The sequence below is a fragment of the Fragaria vesca genome, linkage group LG7 (genome assembly GCF_000184155.1).
Source record: "Fragaria vesca subsp. vesca linkage group LG7, FraVesHawaii_1.0, whole genome shotgun sequence".
NCBI lineage: Eukaryota > Viridiplantae > Streptophyta > Magnoliopsida > Rosales > Rosaceae > Fragaria > Fragaria vesca.
Genome location: NC_020497.1, coordinates 18,020,162 through 18,044,924, shown reverse-complemented (window position 1 = coordinate 18,044,924; position 24,763 = coordinate 18,020,162). Strand labels below are relative to the sequence as shown.

Below are 24,763 nucleotides of genomic sequence, written 5' to 3'. Positions count from 1 at the left end.
GATTGAAGAGAGAGATGAAGGCAGCTAGGAAGCCTTGGCAAAAAAGCTCTTAAGGAATTCAATGTCACCCACCAAACCAGTGTAATCTTTCTGTGTTTTCTTTTTTTGGTCAAAAATTAATTTTGCTGTGTTAAATGCATTTAAAAATGGAAGAAAGTAAAAGATGACAATTTTTATATGGGTCCGGTTTAAAGGACATTAAATTTGACATAAATTTTGACACTAATTGTTAGCCATTAGATTTTAAAACAATGACTGGTCTAGATCAATCATAAATATGATGTCAACATATTACTAATTGATGTGGCAAGTGACGTGACATTACCTAGTTTAATAACAAATCAAATTAAAAGAAAAGAATGAAAAATCACATTTTAAAATCTGAAAAACAAGATTAAAAGAAGAAGAACATATCAAACACAGTAGCAAAATCCTCACTCTAATTTACTTTAGCTTAATTCCTTGGTAAAATAACAAAGTTGCCACTTGTCGGATGTTATCATCCATTCCATCGGATTTGAATCCTTGGCTCAAATTTTTGTGATGATTTTGTATTTACTCGAATCGGAAATTTGATTTTGTTAGACATATCAAATATATATGAAATTCTTCTTTAAATTCAGCTCAAAGTGATGATCGAACCTACAGATCAAGAATATAATGAATAGAAGAAGCCCTAGTATACTCTTTGGGAGAACACTACAACAACTCAAAATTAGTGTCTGGAAATACCAACAAAGTTTGGAAATTAGGGTTTTTTTTTTTTTTTTTCTGTCGATCTTGTTCTTCTTCTTTTAATAGTAAAAATTAGATTTTGTTTTCCAGATTTTAAAGTGTGATTTTTCCTTTTTTTCTTTTAATTTGATTTGTTATTAAACCAAGTAATACCACGTCACTTGCCACATCAATTAGTAATATGTTGACATCATATTTAAGATTAATCTAGACCGTTCAATGTTTTAAAATCTAATGGTTAACAATTAGTGTCAAAATTTGTGTCAAATTTAATGTCCCTTGAACTGGACCCTTTTTATATATGCAGGAGAGGGGTAAATTAAATGTATAATTCAATATTGTGTCTTAGTGCATGGCTTCTGTTAATTGACAAAAATAGAAAATTATAATTTTTATAAAATAGAAACATAGAGTATGTAGTGGATTTTCTTATTAATTACCTGCCATTTTAGTATGAAAGCTTCATTTTCCGGTTGTCTATAAATTGATTTCCTCTTTGCCCCTTTAAAATTAATTTCAATTCCTGCACCCTTTCAAAATAAAACATCAATAATATTAATAAAAAATAACAAATCATTAACATTTGTCATTAACATATGTTGTCTACAAATTACCGGTAGTAAACCTAGTGTGATAAGGTCGAGCGACTGACATGAGATACCCATGTCTAAAGTTCAAGACCTTGAGTCTCAACTCTCACCAATTAGGACTGATCAGCAAATTTGAGAGGTCATCGAGTTTGTAAGCATGTAACGAGATATTAGTCATATTTTGCTAGGATATTCTCATGGATCTTAATATTTATTGGGATGATGTGTTAATAGATCACTAACATAATCGAAGTAACTTGCTAGCTCATTTCTGATTGAAAAATTACCCTCTGCAATTCTTCCTTGTATACAAAATCAAATGAAATTTCATGTATGAGTTTTATCTTTAGTGAAGTCAGTGAGAACCATAAGGTGACAATGATAATTGATCATACGTACTAGCTAAGTTGAAATTATATTCCAAGCAAACAACACTATTAGTAGATCTCTCATTAACCTCAACTGCAAGGTGATTATGATAACTGATCTTAACTCCTAAGAAAGCTGTAACTATTGCTTATTAAGTCATGTACTATCTCTATGATTAACATATGGATAATATCTCTATTAAAGCCTCTCTCAATGTTTGTCAATTCTAAAGCCCTTTGATGCCTAAGAGTGAAAGATGCCAAGTATTACCGTATTTAGAGCGTACCAATAGTTTCACTAATACTCGATTAATGTTTCAATTCAATTCGATGAGATTTGCCTGTCTCAGTCATTCACTAAGTATTACTGTATACACAGTACCTGTCTTCTTCTTCTTCTTCTTTCTTTTTTTTTTTTAAATTAAAAAAAACTGACTTGGAAGACATCGTTGATTAATTTTGTGGAGAAAACTTTGAAGAGTTTGGTGAACTACTCCTACCTCTTTTGACATGCAGTCAAAAAGCTTGCCAGATAGAGAATCAAATTACCTTTTAATGGGGACTTTAATCTCTATCAATATCAACATTAACGTCTATATTTCAAGCATTATCACGAGATTAATGAACATAACACAAGCACTTACAACATGCTTAGTGGATGGAGGGTCCTCTTCCTTCTCACTGCTCTTGGTTCCTCTCCATCTTTATCAAGCTTTTCTCTTCATAATATGCTCTCTGTCTCCCTTTTTCTCGTATGACTCGCGCTAATAATTCATCTTAATCAAACTTAGTTTGCATGCTAATTGGTCATTATCCTAAACCTAACAGGGGTAGGAAAGTAACCATATGTTAGTTTACCCAAGTGAAATACTAAACTATATATTACATGTCACGCATGCCTAACGATATAAAGAAAGCTTTAGTTCTGGGATTGATGAGATAAGAAATGATTAAGAACAGCTAGTAGTAGAACTGTACAAGTAGATTTATCCAACGCAATGCTAGAGGATCATACTTAGTGGGTATTTCATTCATAAATCAACCTCATTCTCTAACCACACATAGAGAATATATGCAACTTATCAGTTATCACAATTCAGAAGCCAATTGAGTCTAGACTCTTCCGATGGCGGATTCTTTTTTTCTTTTTGCATTTGAGAAGAGGATAGACGTTGAAAGAACTAGCTTGCGTGACTTCTTCTCACATAATTCTCTATTTATATCTATGAATATGCAATCTTGTAACAAACAAATTGTTAAGTAGACCGCAAATCATGTATATGGATGTATATGAAGGGTCGGAATTTAACGAATCAATTGAATACATGAGACTTCCATATTCGTTTATATCATCATTCATGATATAAACGAGAAATTTTTAAATGTTCCCGAATGACCACGTGGCAGTATGACGTGGTCCTCTTTTGCCAATTAAATTTAAACACGTGGATTTATTACAACTAAAATATAAATTAAGATTTTCTATATTTTATGAAATGACTGTCTTAAGTTTTTTATGAGTTTGGCCTAGGGTTTAGGGTATAAGGTTTAGGGTATAGGGTTTAGGGGTTAGGGGTAGTATAGGATATATGGTTAGGGTATATGTTTAGGGCATAGGGTTTACGGGTTAGGATTTAAAAAATCAATAAGAAACCTAAAATGGTATTTCACAAAATCGCTAAAATTGTTTTTTATCATTAAAATCCACATGTTAAAATTTAAATGGAATGAAGGACCACGTCAGACTGTTATATGGTCATTCGGGAACATTGAAAAATTTCTCGATATCAACTTCAAAATTTCACTGAAGACGCATAGATTCAATATTGTTGATAATTCGACTTATATGGTATGGTGTACATCATTAAAGTAGTGTATAATGTATGCTATCCTTTTAATTTCTGCTATTTTCATATGTATAATGCTAATTAAACGTATTTCTTGTTGAAAATCGATGTCAATTTTATATTACGTTGGAGATTACGTACTACTAATATGATAGAGCTAATATTTCTTTTTCTCACAACTTGAAAAAGAAAAGTTAGGTCCAAGATGATTATACAAGTGATCACTCCACCATCACTGCATTCTTAGCAAATTGTACCCACCACTTCATCTCTAATCATACAAGCATGAAAATTTTGGATGGTGAACAAGTGATGGATTTTCCAAATACCAAACTCATAAGTAAGAAAAGGGTCCAACCATGCCATGATTGATTTGAAGGAATTCATGAATATCTCATATATGGAAAACCCCACAAGGACAGAAGAATATTTCTTCAAAATACTGACTGAAAAGGAATAGATTGGAATTATTTGGCTTTTGGCATGGTTTTTCCATATCTACAAAAGCATCTCTTAGGATTTATCTCCAGAATAGAAAACAGTAAGCTTCAATCTTTCCTCTTTATATTTCACTCACTTTTTTCTTCCAATCGGAATATTCCATCTTGTTGATTAAGCATCCTAGGACACGAAATGGACTTGGTAAAGGGTGTTATCTTTGATTAAATTTTATAATATCTTTTTAAAATTAATGGAATTTGATTATTAGAGTAGGACCAAAATCTATTAATGCTGACTAGTGCTTTCTGTCATCATTTCCATCCCAGTCCAAAGTGCTTCACAGGGCCTCACCAAGAACTTAATCTGTGATTAAGAGTGCAAGATGAGGCAACATTTTGATGCATATAATCAATCATTGGAATAATTGTGAAGGGTTTTTTCAATTGCTTATGTGCCTTTGATTCTTGAAGCTGCTGACACATCGTTATGAGTACTCGATCTATGCTATAGAAAGTGTCTGTAATAATATAGCATATTCTCAAGGAATTGTATGTGGCATATAGCAATGATCATTGTATATGATGAAGCAGAATGAAAATCTAGTATTCACGCTCTTCAATTTATATGATTTGTATTATAAATGAATAAAGAGAAATACATGCATCTATAAGAGAAACTTTGCAGTAAGAAAAATGTCGTTCATACACAAGTGATACGATCAAAGTTGATGAGAAAATTTCAACAAGGGTTTAGTTTTTGCAAGTTGCTACACAATCAAGTCAAGGTTAATCAAACTAGGTAAATCTGCACTCCCCATTTCAAATCGAGGCAGGCAGATGAGAGATCGACCATCGTCTTCTTCGATCTCGATGTACCCTTTCTCCACTACAAACTGATCCATCCTTTTCACCTCTACACTATATCCTTCTTCTTTCTTGCGCCACATTATCACTACCACATTTGCACAAGACTCTTTTTCCTTTGATTGGCCATGTGTTCGCTTGCAAGAGTCGTTTCAAAGGGCACCTTCAGCTTCAACCACATAGCTATACCATGAATACTGAACTATCTATCATGGAGTTTGCAGACATTGAATTTTTTGGACTCGTGTCTGCCATTACCGGTTTCCCGTCGGTTTTGCGTCTAGCTCATATATATAGCCCACACACAAAAAGCAGCAAACACTCGTATTTTCATTGTCGGTTTGTATAGTTTCTGTTCTGAGTGATGACCTTGCTAGCATCCTCGTTTTGTTGAGCACTGTGCTTCCCACTTCAGCAAAAACGCAAGCCCTTGTAGTTAGGGTTCGGTTTCTGTCATTTAGCTAGCTTGTTCGATTCCTCATATAAAGAAAATAGCATAATTTTTAGAAAAATTCTACAATGTGTTAATGTATATGAATGATGTGATGCATCAACTTTATGAATGATGTGATGCATCAATTTTGTAAATTGAGTCCTCAAACTAGTAATATTAGTCCTCGAAGTTATAGTATGAGTCCTTAACGTTGTAAAATTTTCTAGTTACAACATTAGTAATCATGTGTCCTTAAAATGGTAAAATGTGTATTTAAAGTGGTAATTGAGTCCTCAAAGTGATTAAAAAAAATTGTTACAACTTTGAGGACTCGTATTACAACTTTGACCACTTTATGGACAAATGAGAACTAATGTTGTAACTAATTTTTTTTACAACTTTAAAGACTCATATTACAATTTTGAGGACTAATATTACTACTTTGAGGACTCATTTTATAACTTGAGGACAAAATTGATGCACCACATGCATTAACACACCATGTTAGTATGTTACTGTCTAAATATCTTGATCAACACAAATTTTGTTACTGTCTGTAATTATTTGACATACATATCACAAAGTTCTCATAGAAGATAGTGATCAATGTTGATTATAAGTTGATTTGTAACAAGCTGGTTCATCATTTTCTTTTGCTAATACTTCTCTTCATTCGAAATTGCTTATGAGAGTAACGGGAAATAAAATTGTTTATGAGAGTAATGGGAAAATAATGCAACAATATGTGATAAGAGACCCTAAAATTATAATGAAGGATTCAAATAGAAAGATGTATTATAGCTTCAAAACATGCAGTTTTGAAACTAATCATCTTAGCAGTTTATGGAGCTTGTGTACAAAATCCTCAATGTACGAGCTCTCGAGCCCTTTGCTGGAGAAGAACTCCCTCCACTTAGCATGGTTGGCCCTCACCTCCTTCTCAACCTCACTGTCCTCATCAATCACAGCTTTCACAGCTTTGCAAACGCCTTCCTTGCTAAACAAGCCATCTTCATCCCCTTTCTCAACCTCAACTCCCACTTTCAGATCACCACTCATCATCCTCGCATTGATGATCTGATCTCCCACATTTGGCAGGAGTACCAATTGGCACTCATTCACTAATGCCTCGGATAAAGACCCTGAACCGCAATGTGTCACAAAGCAACCCACAGATGGGTGCTTAAGTATCAAAGGCTGCTGAACCCAACCCCCATAAACAATCCCTTTTCCTTCAACCCTCTCCAAGAACCCTTGTGGCAACGCTGATTCAATTGATTCAACTCCGGTTGGCGGCTTCAGCGCAGCGAAGAAAGGCAAACCAGTAAGCTCAAAACCCAACAAAAGTTCTTGCAATTGTTCTTTCCTCAAAATGCATTCACTTCCAAAAGCACAGAAAATCACAGTTTTTGAGTCGAAGCCTCCAAGCCAGTTTGCCCATTTCTCTTCCAAATGTGAACTTGGGGGATCTGGCACAACTGGACCAGCAAGAATCACCGGCTTCCTCAGTTGCGTTTCGAGATAATCACAAAATGGACCCTCCAATTCTCTACAAGTTTTAAACGCAATGGCATCACAATCACCAAAGTTAATCTGCTGGCGTTTGAGAAATGTTATCCCACGGCCGTATTCCTTGTTTGCACCATAGGCAAGTCCTCGAGCTTCATGAGGCCGTAGCTTGATCGAAGACGAAGGAAATGAAGTTGGAGCCTCCCTATATTCAAATTCTGTCAGTGTTTTCTCACTCAGTTTTCTCTCGGGACTTATCAAGTAGCCCACAGTTGCAGGACTAATTGTACAGTAATGCACCGACTTAATAGTCTTTCCTAGTTGACGTAGGAATGCAGGCAACCAGTAACTGAAATCATAGAACACGAAATTCGGGTTGATTTCTCTAAGGGATTGTTCAATTTGGGGTCGAGTTAGGTCCATAGCGGTTGCAAGATGGGGGTGCAAATGGAGAGGAATATCGGCTGTGGTTTCGGTGCCAAGAGGGAGTCCATCAATATGAGGAACATTGATGGGGATGAAGGAAATGAGATGCGGATGGAGATTGAATTGCACCATCTTGGGTTGTGTTTTGATGGGAATGAAGAAGGAGATTTTGTGGCCTCTCTCAGCAAGTTTGTTGGAGATGTGGAGATAAGAGGTCAAATGTCCCATAGCAAACCAGGGATACATAGCAATATGCATAGTTTGGTCACTCATATTTGCAAACTAAACTATTTTTGGCCTGAAACAAAGCAGATGATGAAATTTGCTGAGAACTTCATGCTTTTCAAGCTTGCCAGCCGTTGCAATTGATAACGACTGCGTCCTTGTAGTTTGCTAGATTGATAAATAATCATAATTCTTGTGTTCTAAATATTGCTGAAAGCAAGATCTCAGATTTTCTTTCCTTCGATTTTCATGGTCACATATAGAGCATGTTATTATTGTATCAGTGTCACTCAAAGAATGTGTGTGCCGGCCGCTATGACAAATATATGGCAGAGGTGATGGCTGTGATAAAGGCAGTTGAGCTGCCATGAGTTTGTGATTGGAATTAGAAGTTGATTCTTCTCTTGTTCTGGACTTTATCAAGTCTTCTATGTTGGTCCTATGACACTTCGTATTAGCCTGCTCAATTGCTTATTCTGGATTTCTCATTGGGTATTCCTCATTTTTGTTTACGCCAACTTTTGTAGGGAGGTTTGGTTTTGGTTCCCCTCCTATATTGTGCCTAAACCCTTATTTGCTTCAGCCAAAGAAAAGAGCATATAATGAATGGCTAAAAGTAGACCATGTACTTGCACCGCCGTGCATATCAATTTCTCAACAACTCAAAAACCATAAGCTGTTTCAGTTGATTCAAAAACATACAATACCTAACAGTTGTTCTATGGTCTGTATGTATGTGTGATATTAAGAATGATTCTATTACTTCTAGTCTTCTACTAATACTACCACCAGCTATGCCTAAGAATTGAAAAAGGGGCATGCCCATTAATATACAGAACAAAGAATCATTTCGTGCTTTCAACAATCCACTTCGCATCGGATGAGGCAGACATGGAGAAGGAGAAACTTGAGTACACCATGCAGCAAGAGTTCTATTTGCTGGTGTTTTTGGTTCTAAGACTTAGGCCACGAAGAAGATGAAGACAATCAGGAAAAATATCAAAATGGCAAAAACCTTGATGATCAGCCACCTATTTGATGATATTCGGTTGAGATTCCTTAGTAAAGCACTGTGTGCACCCTCGACATTGGTCAATGACTCATCCATGTTGTCATCGATCCTGCTCATATAAATAACGCAGATTTAGATTTACATGATCCAGCCTAGTCAAAGCGCATCATCCAATGATAGCTTGAAACGCAACGAAACTTGGAAGCCAAAACTTGTCAGATTAAAAGCAAGAAGATCAAACCTGATAGCCAGTTCCCCTTGATGTGCAACCATAGTAGCCAAATGTGTAAATACCCCACTGAGTTCGGAAATTGTAGATTCTACATTTTGAAGAGCTGTTGCCCGGCTTTCAGTATAATTTTCTTGCCGTGGAACTACCTGCTGTAACATGGACATTTCCATCTGCTGTGATGGAGGATTATCTCCAGCTAACCTTCGTCTGATTTGGCAAATTTTAAAGCAAGCAGTTACTTTCCATAAGAATCTCTACGAATTGGATTTAGCAAACTAAATCATTGAGACCTAATCTCTGGTAACTAGGGAAAACATTCAGCCGTAAGGAAAATTCGGAAGACAGAAAATTGACAGGTACATCTGAGGCATGACACAATGAATTCTGAGATGGTATAAGAAAAAAGTCCTGCATTATAAGCAGAAACATAGCTCTAGATGATGGGATATGAAGCTGACATGGCAGCCAACATACTCTGGAACTAGGACCAGCTCTGACTCATATACATACGTCACAAACAATGTATTCTTCAGTTTTGTTTTTATTTTCTTTTCTACTTATTCTCATTTTATTTTCTTCTAGGGGTAATATGTTCCTGTTTTATTACTCAACCTATAGCATCTCCAGAAAGCAATATAGTAAAGCACACTAATGCAACAATACAAGATACAAATAAGATTATAACAAAGGAGGGTAATGATCAGACATCTGTGTTTATCATATGTATGATTGAAAGTAGAGCTTGTACAGGAATGAAGATAAAAGAAAAACATAGAAAAACCCCAATCTCTTTTGCCAGCATACCTGAGTTGGTTTCCAACTTGAACATCTGTTGATGATCTGGAGAGAAAAAGAAACAAGGCAATTAAAATCCTATCAATAACTATAAAGTGGGAAGGTCTACTGTTCTTTGGTACAGTAATGACTTTAATCTTAGTTGATCTTTAATGGAAATACTCACTGTGATGGTTGTACACTTCCAGATGCACTTGATGAAGTTGACCAGGGAGGAGGTTCGGTCACAGTTTTTGCAGGACTCTTGAAAGGGTTCTCTCTTGCAGTATTGGTGGAAAATATCTGTTTCCTGTTCTCATGGGCCTTAATATTCTGCAGGAAAACAAGCATTAGAAACTTAAAGAATACCACAATACTTATGAACAAAAGAAGTGCTCTATGCCAAACCAGTGTACAATCTACAAAATCTAGCGCGCACAAACCTCTGTTCTAGTGGTTAACACATCTTGAAGCTTTTTCGTAGCCCCCATAAGTCTGCTTTTCAAATCATTACAAACTGCTGTCGAGTGAACAACATTATCCTGAGAATAATTCCCATCAGCTATCTCCATGTTTTGAATGGTATGCAAATCCGTAAGAGCCACATCCAGAGTCGTAATATCATTCTTCACTAACGCAGTCAACTCCTGAATCTCCATAGTTGGATCATTGAACATGGACGATCTCTTCGCCACTGCAGATCAACACACACAAAGCACAAAGCACAAGCCTTAGATCGGCACAGCATCAAGCAGCCAATAAAACCACAAGCTAACTTAAAGCTTTAACAAACATTACAACACTAGACAAAATTTTCCTTCACAGGCAGTACAACTCGAAAAAATCGCAACGAATCATATCGTAAAAAGTTAAAAAAAAAGTTATGAGATAAAGCAAAACAAATGTGATACTAAAACTATGCATGCTGCATCAAAATAATAATAATCTCAAGCTCTAGAACAGCTCCCTAGCTAAATTCAAGAGCCTAGATTTTCAGATGGCTCTCGAATTGAACTACCTGAGCTAAACCTAAGCTGAAATTTAACTTCTATATCGCGGTAAAAGTAAATCAAACACGCTAAATATGAACTTCGATTCTTTAACTTTCTTACAATTTTCTCAGCTGGAAATGAAATCATAAATCCAAGCACAAATGAAAGCAATGGAAAAGAAAATAGGGATGAAATTGAAATTACACTGAGCGAGGCGTGAGATCTTCTGAGTGGTTTCCTGGATCCCCGACCCGATCCGCGAGGCCTTCTTGTTGAATTCGGATCCGGAAGAGAGTGGGACGGGGGATCTGGACGGTGAAGAACGAGCATTCTGAGATTGATGAACGGGCGTGATTCCTCCGATTTTCTGGAGGGTGTCGGAGAGTGATCGGAACTCGGAGGTCCGATCACGGTAAGCGGAGGCCATTGGGTTACGACGGAAAGCCTGAGATGCAAAATGGCCGAGGGAAATTTATACGTATGGTCGTTTAGGTGGTGGTTGCACCTTACTTCCAATAAGATTCTGCCACGTCACTAAATTATAATTAAAGGCACCTAGAGCTAATTACCTAGAGCTTTTTTACCAGTTTTGTTTTGGATCCTTTTACCAAGTTACCGTAGAGATTATACGTCTATGGAACTATTATTTACTCTAATTATTATCAATTTTGTTAAGGATTCAATCAATAAACCGTGGAAGCTCAGGTCTTTTGTTCGTGATATTTACTCTTGCACAGTTGACAGTATTTTGATGAGATATCATAGACGAATTTCCTTGTTGACGCTCTTGCTGCGCTGCAGTTAGTCACTCTTTCAGTTCTTACTTCTTCACTCGTCTCTAGCAAAACATTGTCTTAGGCATTAGAGGTTTTCCTATAGGTGCCCCCTACATGATCCAATGTTTGATCTTCCCTGTAAATGACAACAAAGGATTCTCGATAAATCCATGACAACTACTGTGCTAGTTTGTATTCGTTAGTGAGTCAACCTCATTTCCGAAAGTTTTCGACACCAACACTCAAAGTATAAAGTCTTCAGCAGTTTGTATACTTTAAACTAATACTTCTCATCTTTAGATTTACATCTAATAGTGATTGACCATGATTTCCTTGGTCATTGAACACCACTGCAAAGTCTTATAGAGTTATAGTGTGTCATTATAGCTTACCTGCTCATGCTAATAAGGCCCTCATTTTAGACTCTATGCTAATAAGGCCTTCATCAATAAGAACCACACCCAAGACTCAAAGCCCAATAATTAACCCAATGTCTCTCACAAAACCCCGCAAACCCTAACCACTATAGAAGCCTCCCCTCTCCCGCACTTCTTCTTCTTCACCGCGCCTCCAAGCTTTCAGCTCCCCCCAAAACCCCAAACCTCGTTCCCCTGAAAAGTGAGAGGTTAAAGAGACAGCGCCGTAGCTGTCCGCCTTGACCGAGCCTCAAGCCTCGTTCTTGGCCCTCGTTTTTACCATCCCTACTAATCCTCTCATCTTTTCACTACTAACTAACCAACCCCCGTTAGGTTTAATCAGAAATGGGCAAGCTATCCAAGGCCGAGAAGAAGATCAACTACGACGCCAAGCTCTGCAGTCTCTTGGAAGACTATGGCCAGGTCCTCATCGTCGCCGCCGATAACGTGGGCTCCACTCAGCTGCAGAACATCCGCAAAGGTCTACGTGGCGACTCGACTGTTCTCATGGGAAAGAACACCATGATGAAGAGGAGTATCAAGATCCATGCCGCCAAGACCGGTAACGATGCTTACCTCAACCTCGTCCCCCTCCTTGTGGTGAGTTTCGAGCTGTTTTTTACTTGTTACTGGTGTTGTTTTACTTTTTGACTGTGGCGAGGGTTTAATTGAGTTTGTTATTATTGATTTGGTGTTAGGGTAATGTTGGATTGATCTTCACCAAGGGAGATTTGAAGGAAGTCAGTGAGGAGGTGGCCAAGTACAAGGTGAGCTGAAATCAGATTTTTTCAGAGTATTTTTTTGCAATGGTCTATTGATTGATGGCTTATGTATCATAGTGTCTTGTTGAATTGCGATTATCAGTTGTAATGTTACTTCTCATAGTGTATAAAATATTGTAATTGTCAGATGTAAAGTGTAACCTTTCGGCTTATACTTTCTTTTGAACAGTTTGTGTTAGTTGACTATGGAAAAGAGTAGCTGCACTGAAAATGGTAGTAAAAAGGTTTTGTTGGCTGGTAATTTTTTTGTTGAAGGTTATGATTCATCATCTAGGGTAATGGTATTGACTTTTGAGTCACTCTATTACTGGAAAAGTAGATGTGCTGCTCTCAAAATGCTGTCTGTCACCATACCTAGGAAACCATGTACAGATGTTTCTATTAAATACAGGACCCAATTTCCAGCTTCTGAATACTTCTTGTATCTGTACTAGATCTCCATCTGATGAATTGTGACATGTTTCTGTTATTGCTACTGTCATTTTTCATCGTCATTTTCTGCAGCTAATCCTAGTTCTAACCAAATTGTGATAAATATATCATGAAATTAGTTTGGTGCACTGTAGTTTATTGTCCCATACTTGTTCATCAAATTGTTGGTTTTGTGTTTAGGCTAGTGATATACCTGTCTGATATTGTACTTCAAAATGGTGTTTTGTTGAACTCACTGCGATGCTTCGTTTGCCTTTTGATGTCTGTGTGATACTTTGTTTGTGATCTGGTTCTTCGTTTATATGTTGTATCAAAATTGTATTATAACATTGCTAATTTCTATGATTGGATAGGTTGGAGCTCCTGCTCGTGTTGGTTTGGTTGCTCCCATTGATGTCGTTGTTCCTCCTGGCAACACTGGTCTCGACCCGTCCCAGACCTCTTTCTTCCAGGTCTGTAACGTTCATTTAGGATCCTTCTTTTATAGTTTTATTTAATGTTGGAAGAATGCTAGTATTGACACAATTCCTACTGCAGGTCTTGAACATTCCGACCAAGATTAACAAGGGTACTGTGGAAATCATTACCCCTGTTGAACTTATCAAGAAGGGTGACAAGGTTGGGTCTTCTGAGGCTGCCCTTCTTGCCAAGCTCGGGATCAGGCCATTCTCTTATGGTCTTGTTGTCCAGATGGTGTATGACAATGGATCTGTCTTCAGCCCAGAGGTGCTTGATCTGACTGAGGATGACCTCATGATTAAGTTTGCTTCTGGTGTCTCCAATGTCACAGCATTGGCATTGGCCATTTCATACCCGACAATTGCGGCCGCACCACACATGTTCCTCAATGCCTACAAGAATGTGCTGGCAATTGCTGTTGCTACCGAGTATAGCTTCCCCCAAGCTGACAAGGTCAAGGAGTATCTGGAGGTAAAATAACACACTTATAGTATAGTATGTATCCGTAGCTTCAGCTTGTTGGTTACAAAATATGTCCTTTTCTGTTCTGTGTAACTGATTATGCTGAATGGATTTAGGATCCCTCCAAGTTTGCTGTTTCCGTGGCTGCTCCTGCTGCAGCTGCTGGTGGAGCCGCTGCCCCTGCTGCAGCCGCTAAAGAGGAAGCAAAGAAGGAAGAGCCAGCTGAGGAGAGTGACGATGACATGGGCTTTAGCCTGTTCGACTAGGTTATGGTTTAGTACTTGACCTTGTATTTTTATTTTTCTGCAGAATTATCGTTTGCTGATTCATGTTATAAATTTGAGATATCTTTGGTGTTTTGAGGTTTTATTGTTATCTTTCATTATCTTTTTATCTCTGTTCTTGTTGTCTACTTGGAGCCAACCCAAGCGAGTTTGAACTAAACTTCACAGGGCATAGGATAGACTCATAAAACTGATATTAGTGATGGACGGAGTTGAGAGACCCAATATACTGATCTCTGTTCAATAGGATGCGAGTAGTTTAGGTTTGCCTTTCCTAATAAATCCTACCAACGGAATTGGATTACAATCATCTCTGATTACAGTATAATTATACAATAAACTCCGAACTCGTACTACAATAAACTCATTCTACAAATTATTGCCTCCCCAAATGCTATTGAATCCTCATATTGGGACAGCTTGCTGGTGGAAGTTATCTGCAGGAAAATAGGATGAATATAAGTCATAAAAGAGGAAATACAAGAATGAATAAATAAAATAAAATAAACCCAAGAAACAAAATAGAGTACCTCTTTTAGCTTCTTCTTGGCCTCTCTGGACGCATGTCGGCACCGAGTACGTGTAAGTATTCTTGACATGCTGAAGCTCCTTGAGGACCTCCTTCATAGAAATTCTATTCCTTGGTGATTCTTCGGAGCATGCAAGTCCAATCTTAAGGGTTGGTAGTATGTACTTCCACACGTAACTCTTCATCTTGTTTAAGTTCTCACCGTCTATGTTTTCTTCATCAGCTTCGATTTCACTGTCGTAACCACAGAGGTTGGTCACTTCATCGTTGGTTGTTGAAGTCTCAATTTCTTCTTCTAGTATGGCAATAAGAGTAGGATCCACAATTTGCATAAGCACTCCTTGTATGCCCGTCTCCACAAAAGTATGGATATTGTAGCTGTCTACAAACATTTCATCAGTTGGTCTTCTTCCTGTGAACAATTGCAGCACAAGTATCCCATAACTATATACATCCCCTTGCGTTGATGGCTCAACACCAACTGCATACTCTGCATTTCATAAAACAATCAAGTATTTCATTTCTGTGTGTATACTTGGATCATAATTACCTACTGTAGGTTATATAAGGGGTGAGATTGTTACCTGGAGCAGTATAGCCAATGGTTCCCTTTATCCCAACTGTGCTACTTTGATGTTCAGAGGAGCATGTAGTCGATTGGATGAGTCTTGCTAACCCAAAATCACCTACATGAGCAACCATGTCATCGTCCAGAAGAACGTTGCCTGGTTTAATGTCACGGTGAATAATTTGTGGTTCACAGTGGTCATGAAGATAACACAGAGCAGAAGCCACATCGACAGCTATATTCAGTCTTTGAAGAAGGTTCAAACTTCCTGCATATTGGTTTTTTCTGTGCAGCCACTCCTCTAAACTTCCATTTGACATATACTCAAAAATGAGAGCTTTAAAGTCATTACCATTATAATCTGTGCTGGAGCAACATGATATGATCTTCACAAGATTCCTATGTCGGATATTTCTCAGTGCATTGCATTCAGCCATGAAACTTTTCGAAGCTCCTTTCTGTTGAAGGTTGAGAACCTTTATGGCAACAATGCTGTCTTGATCAAGAATCCCTTTGTAGACAGAGCCAAAACCGCCTGATCCAATTTGATTGCTTGGAGAGAATCCGGCAGTAGCTTGATGTAGTGTCTGGTACGTAACGTTTGGAAGGAGTGTGACTGATGACACTGCAGCATATAACGGTTTCTTCTTTTGATTTTTTCTCGTCCAATAAAGAGCTATGAGCACTGCAAACAGAAGAGAGCATCCAACGACTAAAGAAATTGTGAACTTCAGTTTGAAACCATGCAACTTTCTATGCTTTGTTTCTTCAACGCGACATGCTGTTAGCTGCAATTCCGAAACACCACCGCAGAGTATGGCATTTCCATCTAATGATATTGCACTTGTGTTTCGAAAAACTCCTTCTTTCGGTACCTCACCCTCTAGGTAATTGGACGAAAGGTTCAAATAGATCAAGAATGGAAGTCCCTGTAGGTCTTTTGGAATATGTCCTGACAAGTTGTTTTGTGAAAGATCTAGATACTGAAGACCTCTCAGAGAAGCCAAAGAAGATGGTATTGTACCTTGAAAGTGGTTCCCTTGTAGGTAAAGAAATTCAAGGCTCTCACATTTCCCAATGGTTTCTGCAATTTCTCCCGTTAGATTGTTTCCAGAGATGTCTAGTGTCCTGATATTATTCAGCTTACCCACTTCCACAGACAGATTCCCAGTTAGCAAGTTTTGCGATAAGTTGAGCAACATAGACAAGGAGGAGAGACCCATAATCTGTGGTGGTATTTCTCCACTAAGCTTATTGTTTGATATATCCATCTCATGCAGCTGTTTGCAATTACCAATATTTGGAGGAATTCTTCCTTCTAATTCATTTTCTGGTAAATAAAGTTGAGACAATCGGGTGAGATTTCCTAGAGAAGATGGGATCCGTCCTGATAGTCTATTGGAATTTATATATAATAATTGCAGGTTTTGTAACTTCCCAAAAGAAGTTGGAATGGTTCCAGTGAGCAAGTTATCATCCAATCCCAAAACTATTAAAGATTTGAGATTTCCTAATGTCTCAGGAATCGTTCCCGCTATTTGACTGCCCCCAAGATAGAGTTCAGTCAGTTGGGTTGAGAAATTGGATACAGAGTTGGGTAAAACACCTCCAAAGTTGTTATCACTCAGACAAAGCATTTCCAGATTGCTGCAATTTGTCAAAGGTGTCATAAATATCAAATCATTTGATGAATTGCTTCCTAGATTATTATACCCGAAGTTAAGCCACCGGAGATTAGGAAGATTCCCAAAACTTAAGGGAACTTGCCCTACAAAATGATTTCCCCAAACATCAAGCTCTTGAAGCTGAGAAGCATTGGAAAATGAAGCTGGGATTTGCGTTGAGAATTCATTCATGCCGAGCAACATTTTTTGGAGATTAGGCATGTTTTGGCCTATACCAGGCGGAATACTACCCTTAAGTTTATTGCCAGTAATTGAAAGGTCCTTCATAGATGATATGTTGAAAAGGGAGGGAGGGAACATACCAGAGAGATCATTGACACCAATTGCAAAACTTGATAAGCTTCTCAATCGACCTAGCACCTCTGGAACTGTGCCCACCAAATTGTTCCATGGCAAGGTAAGTACAGCGAGTGATGAAAGATTCCCCAAGGAAGGTGGGATGCCTCCTGTCAGATTGTTTTTCTCTAGATTGAGATGCACAAGCTTCATCAACGAGCCTATCTCTGAAGGAATTTTGCCGGTAAGGCGGTTTGATCCAAAGCTTATGATGATTAATTCCCGGCAAAAGCTCAGGTTGTCTGGAATTCCCCCCTCCAAAATGTTGAGACTTAGATTGAGATGTCGCAGTCGGAACAAGCGATCAACTTGTTGCGGAATCTTGCCAGAGAGGCTGTTGTTCGGAATGTAAAAGGTCCTGAGAAAGGAGAGGTTGCCAATGTATGGTGATATGGTGCCATGCAAATTAGAGTGTGGAAGGTTCAAGGCTGTTACTCTCTGATGCCTTATGCCACAAGTAACTCCTTGCCATTTGCAAAAGTGAACGGAGTCATTCCATGAGTTCAAGAACCCCTGTGGATCGGCGACTATGGATTCTTTGAATTTGAGCAAAGCCAAGTGATCGGTTTCATTTCCAAATGAACTTACGACAGTGGTAGGTCGGAGAAGATTGGTGAAAAGGAGAAGGGCGAGGACATGCAGGTATCTAAAGTTCTCCATTCAGTTTGTGATATAAGCAGCAGGAAGCCAATCGCTCGGTGATGGGAAAATCAGGCAAGCAAAATCAAGTTGATCTTTAAATCTCGTATACATATAGCAGCGTCTTCGGCTATGACTCATCAGTCATTACCAATGTGTTGTTGACTCTGGGAGCAGAGAGAGACTAATTAGTTGAAAACTAGATCGAATAGGTCAAGTAATACAGCTCCATTAAATATATTGTGTGTTGAATATAGAGAGTAGCTTACATATATGACAGCATATATTGATTTGAAATGGACTAGCTGACTTTTAATCCCTTTTTAATTCATGCTATGGCTTTCTTTTAGATCAGTCTATCAAGGCAGGGCAGCTGCGGCTCAGGGCCTCACATCTGTTATGGCATATTGATTAAGTCGATCGCTTCTGATGTCTCCAATGTCGGCTCAGGTAATTGTTGATAAGGTCATTAATGTAATAGCGATTAGTGATCGATAGAGTTGAGAGATCTAAAATTGAACTTGGTTCAATTGGATGTGATGACTGACGAGTTTCCTCCAACTCTTGGGACTCGTTGGTTTCCCTTTTTACACAAGACAACAATAGCTCAAAGGTGGACCGGTTTGCCTTGCACAAACACAATTGGATTACAATCATCACTGACTACACGTAATCAGACAACAGTGCTACTCTGTCCTGGAACTCAAGGAAATCTACACAACAAACAATTGGAAACTTAGCACTCAAATTTATAGCAAGTACAACTTATTTCATCCACACTTCCAGAGTTCCAGGCTATTATCCTGCCTCAGTAGTACAACTTGGAATATTGACAACTTGCTTTCCATGCCACACTGCAAGTTATTTGCACAAAGTATAAGGATTATAAAGTCATAAGGAAGGAATTAGAAAAACGAAAAAAAAAAAAAAAAAAAAAAAAAAAAGAAAAAAAGTACCACTTTTAGCTTCTTGTTGGCCTCTCTCGACGGATGTCAGCACCAATGGCAGTGTAAGCAATTTTCACATGGTGTAGCTCCTTGAGGACCTCCTCCATAGAAATCCTATTCCTTGGTGATTCTTCCGAGCATGCAAGTCCAATCTTAAGGGTTGGAAGTATGCACTTCCCCACGTAACTGTCCATCCTGTTTAAATTCTGATTGTCAATGTTGCCTCCATCAGTTTCGATATCATTGTTTGTTGTTGAGATTGCAGTCTCTTCTTCTAAAGTGGTAATAAGAGTAGGATCTACAATTTCCATAAGCCTTCCTTGTATGCCCGTCTTAACAAAAGTATGGATATTGAAACCGTCTACAAACATTTCATCAGTGGGTCTTCTTCCCGTGAACAATTGCAGCACAAGTATCCCGTAACTATATACATCCCCTTGTGCTGATGGCTCAACACCAACTGCATACTCTTCATTTCATAAAACAATCACTTGTATCAGTTCTATGTGTATATGCTTGAACCTAAGTACTATAGCTAGGAATTATATAAGGGGGAAGATTGTTACCTGGAGCTGCATAGCCAATTGTTCCCTTTATCCCAACTGTGCTACTTTGATTTTCAGAGGAGTCTGCGGTCGTTGGGATTAGTCTTGCCAACCCAAAATCACTAACACGAGCAACTATCTCATCGTCCAGAAGAACGTTGCTTGGCTTCAAGTCACGGTGGATAATTTGTGGTTCACAATGGTCATGAAGATAACACACAGCAGAAGCCACATCAAAAGCAATATTCAGATTTTGAAGAAGGTTCAAACTCCTTGATTGATTTTCTCTATGCATCCACTCCTCTAAACTTCCATTTGACATATACTCAAAAACTAGAGCTTTGAAGTCATTACCATTGTAATCTGTGCTGGAGCAACATGTTAAAATCTTCACAAGATTCCTGTGTCTGATACTTCTTAGTGCATTGCATTCTGCCACAAAGCTCTTGGAAGCACCTTTCTGTTGAAGGTTCAGGACCTTTATGGCAACTGCATTGTTTTCTAGCTCATCAATAATCCCTTTGTAGACAGAGCTAAACCCGCCTGATCCAATTTGATTGCTCGAAGAGAATCCGCCAGTAGCTTGATGAAGTGTCTGGTATGAAACCTTTGAAAAAGAGTTGTTTGATGCCACTTCAGATACTGGTTTCGTCTTCTGAGTTTTCCTCCTCCAGTAAACAGCTAACATGAGAGCAAACAAAACGGAGCATCCAGCGACAATAGAAATAGTGAGCTTCAGTTTGAAACCTTGCAACTTTCTTTGCTTTGATACTTTGATGGTGCATGGTGGTAGTTGCAGTTCCGGAACACCACCACAGAGTTTTGTATTTCCATCCAATGATATTGCACTGATGTTTTGAAACACTCCCTCTTGGGGTACCACACCCTCCAGATTATTGAATGAAAGATTCAAATATATCATAAATTGAAGTCTCTGCATATCCTTTGGAATTTGGCTTGACAATTTGTTTCCCGAAAGATCTAGGATCTGAAGACCCTTCAAGGAAGCCAAAGAAGAAGGTATCATACCTTGTAAAAGATTCCCTTGTAAGTGGAGAAATTCAAGGCTCAGACAGCTTCTAATGTTTTCCGGAATTCCTCCAGTCAAATTATTATAAGAGAGGTCTAGTGTACTGGCACTTTTCAGCTTACCCACTTCCACAGGCAGACTGCCGGTTAGTGAGTTATGTGACCAGTTGAGATAGTTAAGTGTGGACAGACCAATGACCTGTGATGGTATATCTCCACTAAGCTTATTGTCTGATAAATCCATCTCCTGCAGAAGTTGGCAGTTACCAATATTTGGAGGAATGCTTCCTTCTAACTCATTTTGTGATACGTTGAATTCAAACAGTTGGGTGAGGTTTCCTAGGGAAGAAGGGATTCGTCCTGATAATCTATTTGCAGATAAAGATAATAATTGCAGCTTTTGTAACTTCCCAAAAGAAGCTGGAATGATACCTGTGAACAGATTAACATCCAGGGCAAAGGCTATTAAATTGTTGAGATTCCCTAATGTCTCAGGAATTGTTCCCCCTATTTGATTGCTCTCAAGGTAAAGTTGAGAAAGATTGGTTGAGAAATTGGCTATGGAGTTGGGTAAAACACCTCCAAATTTGTTGACACTCAAAGAAAGCATCTTCAGACTGCTGCAATTGGTCAGGGATGTTATGAAGTCCAAATCATTATATGAATTACTTCCTAGATGATTGAAACCGAGGTTGAGCCAATGGAGATTAGGAAGATTTCCAAAACTTGTGGGAACATCCCCTACAAACATATTGTCCCAGATATCAAACTTTTTAAGTTGAGAAGCATTGGAAAATGAAGCTGGGATTTCTCCAGAGAAATCATTTCCGGCGAGGTACACTTCTTGGAGATTAGGCATGTTTAGGCCTATATCAGGCGGAATACTGCCCTTAAACTCATTAAACGTATATGAAATGACTTCCAGAGATGACATGTTAAAAAGGGAGGGAGGGATCATACCAGTGAGATTACCGGAATTAATACTAAAAAACCAGAGGTTTCTCAGTCGTCCTATTTCCTCAGGAACTGTGCCCCCTAATGGGTTCCCTCCCAATGAAAGTCTTCCGATTGATGAAAGATTTCCCAAGAAAGGTGGGATGCCTCCTGTCAAATTGTTTCTGTCAACGTTAAAATGCACAAGCTTCGTCAACGAGACAATCTCTGAAGGAATCTTGCCGGTAAGGCGGTTTTGTCCAATACTTAGTACTCTCAGTTCCGGACAAAAGGTCAGGTTTAATGGAATTCCCCCCTCCAACATGTTGGCACTGAGATTTAGATATTGCAGTCGGAACAAATGATCAACTTGTTGCGGAATCTTGCCAGAGAAGTTGTTACTTCCAAGGTTGATGAACCTGAGGAAGGAGAGGTTGCCAATGTATGGCGATATAGTTCCATGCAACTCAGCAGCTGGTAGGTTCAAGGCTGTTACTCTTTGATGTCGTCTGCTGCAATTAATTCCTTGCCATTTGCAGAAGTGAATGGATTCGTTCCATGAGTTCAACAACCCTTGTGGGTCACTGACTATGGATTCCTTGAGGTTGAGCAGCGCGAATCGATCAGTTTCATTGCTCGAGGCGTTTGCAATGACGGTCGATTGGAAAAGATTGGTGAGAAGGAAAAGGGTGGTCATGACATGAAGGTAGCTAGACCAAAATTCACAGAAGTTGAGTATATGAAACTCCATTCAGCTTGCTAGCTATGGTTTAAGCAGCAGGAAGCTAGGTGGTGCATAGTTGAACTTCCAAAATGTGGTATTTAACATTGTAGCAGTTTTCGGCTGTGGCTCATCAATTATTATCATGTTGTTGACGCGCGCAGAGCTCTAAAAGGCCTATTATGTATACATCGAATTGTCAAATTCTGGTAGCGGATCGAAGAGACTTGAAAGCAGCTTCGCTTTCGTTACTGGTACCACTTTTCTTGTAGAGAAAGGTACCAGCAGTGATGATTTGCATTATTCGACATTATTAGACAAAAGTCATAATACAGATGACATTGATGGCTTTGGATTAGTCTATGATTTTGGAAGAACTGTAAAACAGATTGCAGACTAGCTGGTCTGTAATGTCTATGAAGATTGTATATGTCAATTATAGAGATCTATATATAATTGTAGATCTTCTTCTCCAAATAACAATGCAAAATACCTAAATCTATGTATGAAAACTAAATATAATAAGTCAAGTAATTCAGCTACATTAAAGATCACGTTTGTTGTTGTTACAGTAGTTCAGATTTGCTGCTTCTACAACTGTGTTCAATGGAGCAGCTTATATGTAACAGTATATTGATAAATAGAAATGGATTAGCTGTAGCTGACTTTGTTCATTAAAGATTTAAAGATCAAACTATGACTTTGTTTTGGATCAGGACAGCTGGACAGGACAGGTGCGGCTCAGGGCCCCACATCAATGGAGGGAATTTTTCTTTTCAATTGCATCAGAGAAATTAAGAAACCAATTCAGTATGTTTTTCTGTGTGAAACTGTGAACTACCTAAATCTATGCAGCAGTTTTGAACATATGTTATCTTTTTTTGCCATATTAGTTACAGATTATATATGAGGAAAGGCGGGGGATGTATAAATCAAACTGAGTTCTATAATACAACACAGGCCTACATTACAAAGAAGTCCTAGTAAATACCAGAAAGTTGTAAATGGATCACCAATTCTTCATGTTTCTTGGTGATCTTCTGTCAGATTGTTGGTGGACAGATTATATCTCATTAGCTTCAACAATTACCCAAGCTCTAGCTTGATGGTTTTGATAGTTAACTGAGAGCAGTAGGTCAAGTTAACTGGACTCCAAAGTCCAAACATGCTCTTACTGACACAGATGTCGAAGTCGGGACTTAGTGTGGAACTGGGACTGTTGCGATGTAGCTGCTGCTTTGAAGGTTGATGTACCTAAGAGAGAAGAGGCTTTGATGCCTTTTGCCGCAAGTAATTCCATGCCAAGTGAAGAGCTTCATTCATGAGTTCAAGAACCCATTTGGATTATTGGGCTGGGCTCTCACAACTTGGTAACATTATAATAGGCTGCTCAAAGCAACCAGGTTGGACACTTCGGACGCACTTTGTAGCTCCTGAGTACCGAGTAGAAACAACTAATTTGTGATGCATGCATCATTTATCAAATCTCGTTGCCTCCTCTCGTCTCATCTTGCGATTGCAATTACAGATTTTGATGGCTTGATGCCATCCCATTTCTCGAACGATCCCACTGTTATCTTTTCCCGAGCTTCCTTTGCTTCTTTTCGGGTCACGACTGACGGAACATTCCAAGCTACAAGGGTTCTCGGTTTACTGACTTTACTCCACGGTCTCCACCGCGATCTCCACACATGATGCAGTGATGCACCCATCTAAAGGAAAAGCATCAGTAGCAGCATTTTTGTTTTCACATAAATTTCAATAGTACGTGCATGTCAAGGACTTGGGTTTGATTTGGCTCGGGCCCGTTTTCTCCTTTTGGTAGTTGAGATACGGATGTAACTAGAGAAAGCTAGCTATCGTTAATTTGAACTCTGCAATAGAGAGTTGCAATTGCAAACGAGAAGAGTTTGCATTAATTCTACAACTTATATTGCAAAAACGCAAGATGCATGTCAGCTCCAAATCCTCTAAACTAACAACCGTGTCAATAAAAATGGTCGGGCTTGTGCCTCAGCATTTCCCTTATTTTGGTCCCCATTGGTTCCCTCTTCCTCCGGCCAAATACCCTATTCTAATCTCCATTTGACTCTCAAAAGCTAGGCAAAACCATGGCAACTCTAAAACCCTCCCAGCACGTAATGTCTAGCATTCCCACTAAAACATGCATCATCGAGCTGTTAGAGACTTCGACATCATCAACATCCATGGTGTTCTGGTCTTTATCTTGCTTCATTTTTCTCTTTATTTAAACCAGAGAGAGCCATTCAAATCATGCAGCCACAACATACCATTAGTTAATTAGGGGTGGTGGACTCGTGGGGTTTTTAGATATATAAACTTAGGAAGTTATCTCACACAACAACTAATGGGCATGCCATGATTTCTGAATCTTAATTAAGCATAAATAGTTGGTTATTTTATGAGGTTTATTACAAGTCTCTCATGGGTCATGACGCAAGAATGGGCGACGTCGAACTGAGCTAGATATAGACAAGAAATCTTAACTAAACCGGCCAACGTTGTTTATCTCTATTCTATTAATTCTTCTTTGTTAATTAGATAAATTAGATATGAACTAATTGATTATGATGTTAAAGTGTTGGAAATAGACACTTGTGGAAAGGATTTATGATGTGCAAGAGAGGATCGAGTTTGAGTTCTACACGGAGTCTATAATTATGTGTAGTACGTATTGTTTTTCTTTCTCCTTTTTTCTGGGATATTATTTAGGGGTTGCTTCGTGTACTACTGCACAAAAGGAGATGATTGA

At 38.5% G+C, this 24,763-nt stretch overlaps 5 protein-coding genes across 5 annotated transcripts; 1 reads left to right on the top strand and 4 right to left on the bottom strand.

Annotated features, from left to right (window-relative positions):
* Window positions 1-6,105: 6,105 nt before the first annotated feature.
* LOC101296904 (UDP-glycosyltransferase 79B6-like) lies at window positions 6,106-7,485 on the bottom strand. Its single transcript, XM_004307576.1, has one exon. The coding sequence runs from the start codon at window positions 7,483-7,485 to the stop codon at window positions 6,106-6,108; it is 1,380 nt and encodes a 459-aa protein (XP_004307624.1).
* Window positions 7,486-8,038: 553 nt separating this feature from the next.
* Window positions 8,039-10,888, bottom strand: LOC101296613 (syntaxin-31-like). Its single transcript, XM_004307575.1, has 6 exons — window positions 10,652-10,888; window positions 9,899-10,149; window positions 9,643-9,788; window positions 9,486-9,521; window positions 8,691-8,888; window positions 8,039-8,558 (listed from the first exon to the last, which is right to left on the bottom strand). The coding sequence occupies exons 1-6, from the start codon at window positions 10,872-10,874 to the stop codon at window positions 8,399-8,401; spliced, it is 1,014 nt and encodes a 337-aa protein (XP_004307623.1). The 5' UTR covers window positions 10,875-10,888; the 3' UTR covers window positions 8,039-8,398.
* An 865-nt stretch (window positions 10,889-11,753) lies between these two features.
* Window positions 11,754-14,165, top strand: LOC101296328 (60S acidic ribosomal protein P0-1-like). Its single transcript, XM_004307574.1, has 5 exons — window positions 11,754-12,239; window positions 12,338-12,406; window positions 13,207-13,305; window positions 13,391-13,783; window positions 13,891-14,165. The coding sequence occupies exons 1-5, from the start codon at window positions 11,985-11,987 to the stop codon at window positions 14,038-14,040; spliced, it is 966 nt and encodes a 321-aa protein (XP_004307622.1). The 5' UTR covers window positions 11,754-11,984; the 3' UTR covers window positions 14,041-14,165.
* Window positions 14,166-14,463: 298 nt separating this feature from the next.
* Window positions 14,464-17,836, bottom strand: LOC101295381 (LRR receptor-like serine/threonine-protein kinase EFR-like). Its single transcript, XM_004308877.1, has 3 exons — window positions 15,274-17,836; window positions 14,589-14,999; window positions 14,464-14,495 (listed from the first exon to the last, which is right to left on the bottom strand). The coding sequence occupies exons 1-3, from the start codon at window positions 17,834-17,836 to the stop codon at window positions 14,464-14,466; spliced, it is 3,006 nt and encodes a 1,001-aa protein (XP_004308925.1).
* Window positions 17,837-18,646: 810 nt separating this feature from the next.
* LOC101295091 (probable LRR receptor-like serine/threonine-protein kinase At3g47570-like) lies at window positions 18,647-21,966 on the bottom strand. The gene is made up of 3 exons (XM_004308876.1): window positions 19,329-21,966; window positions 18,772-19,231; window positions 18,647-18,669 (listed from the first exon to the last, which is right to left on the bottom strand). Exons 1-2 carry the CDS (start codon window positions 21,964-21,966, stop codon window positions 18,777-18,779), a joined length of 3,093 nt encoding a protein of 1,030 aa, XP_004308924.1. The 3' UTR covers window positions 18,647-18,669; window positions 18,772-18,776.
* Window positions 21,967-24,763: the final 2,797 nt, after the last annotated feature.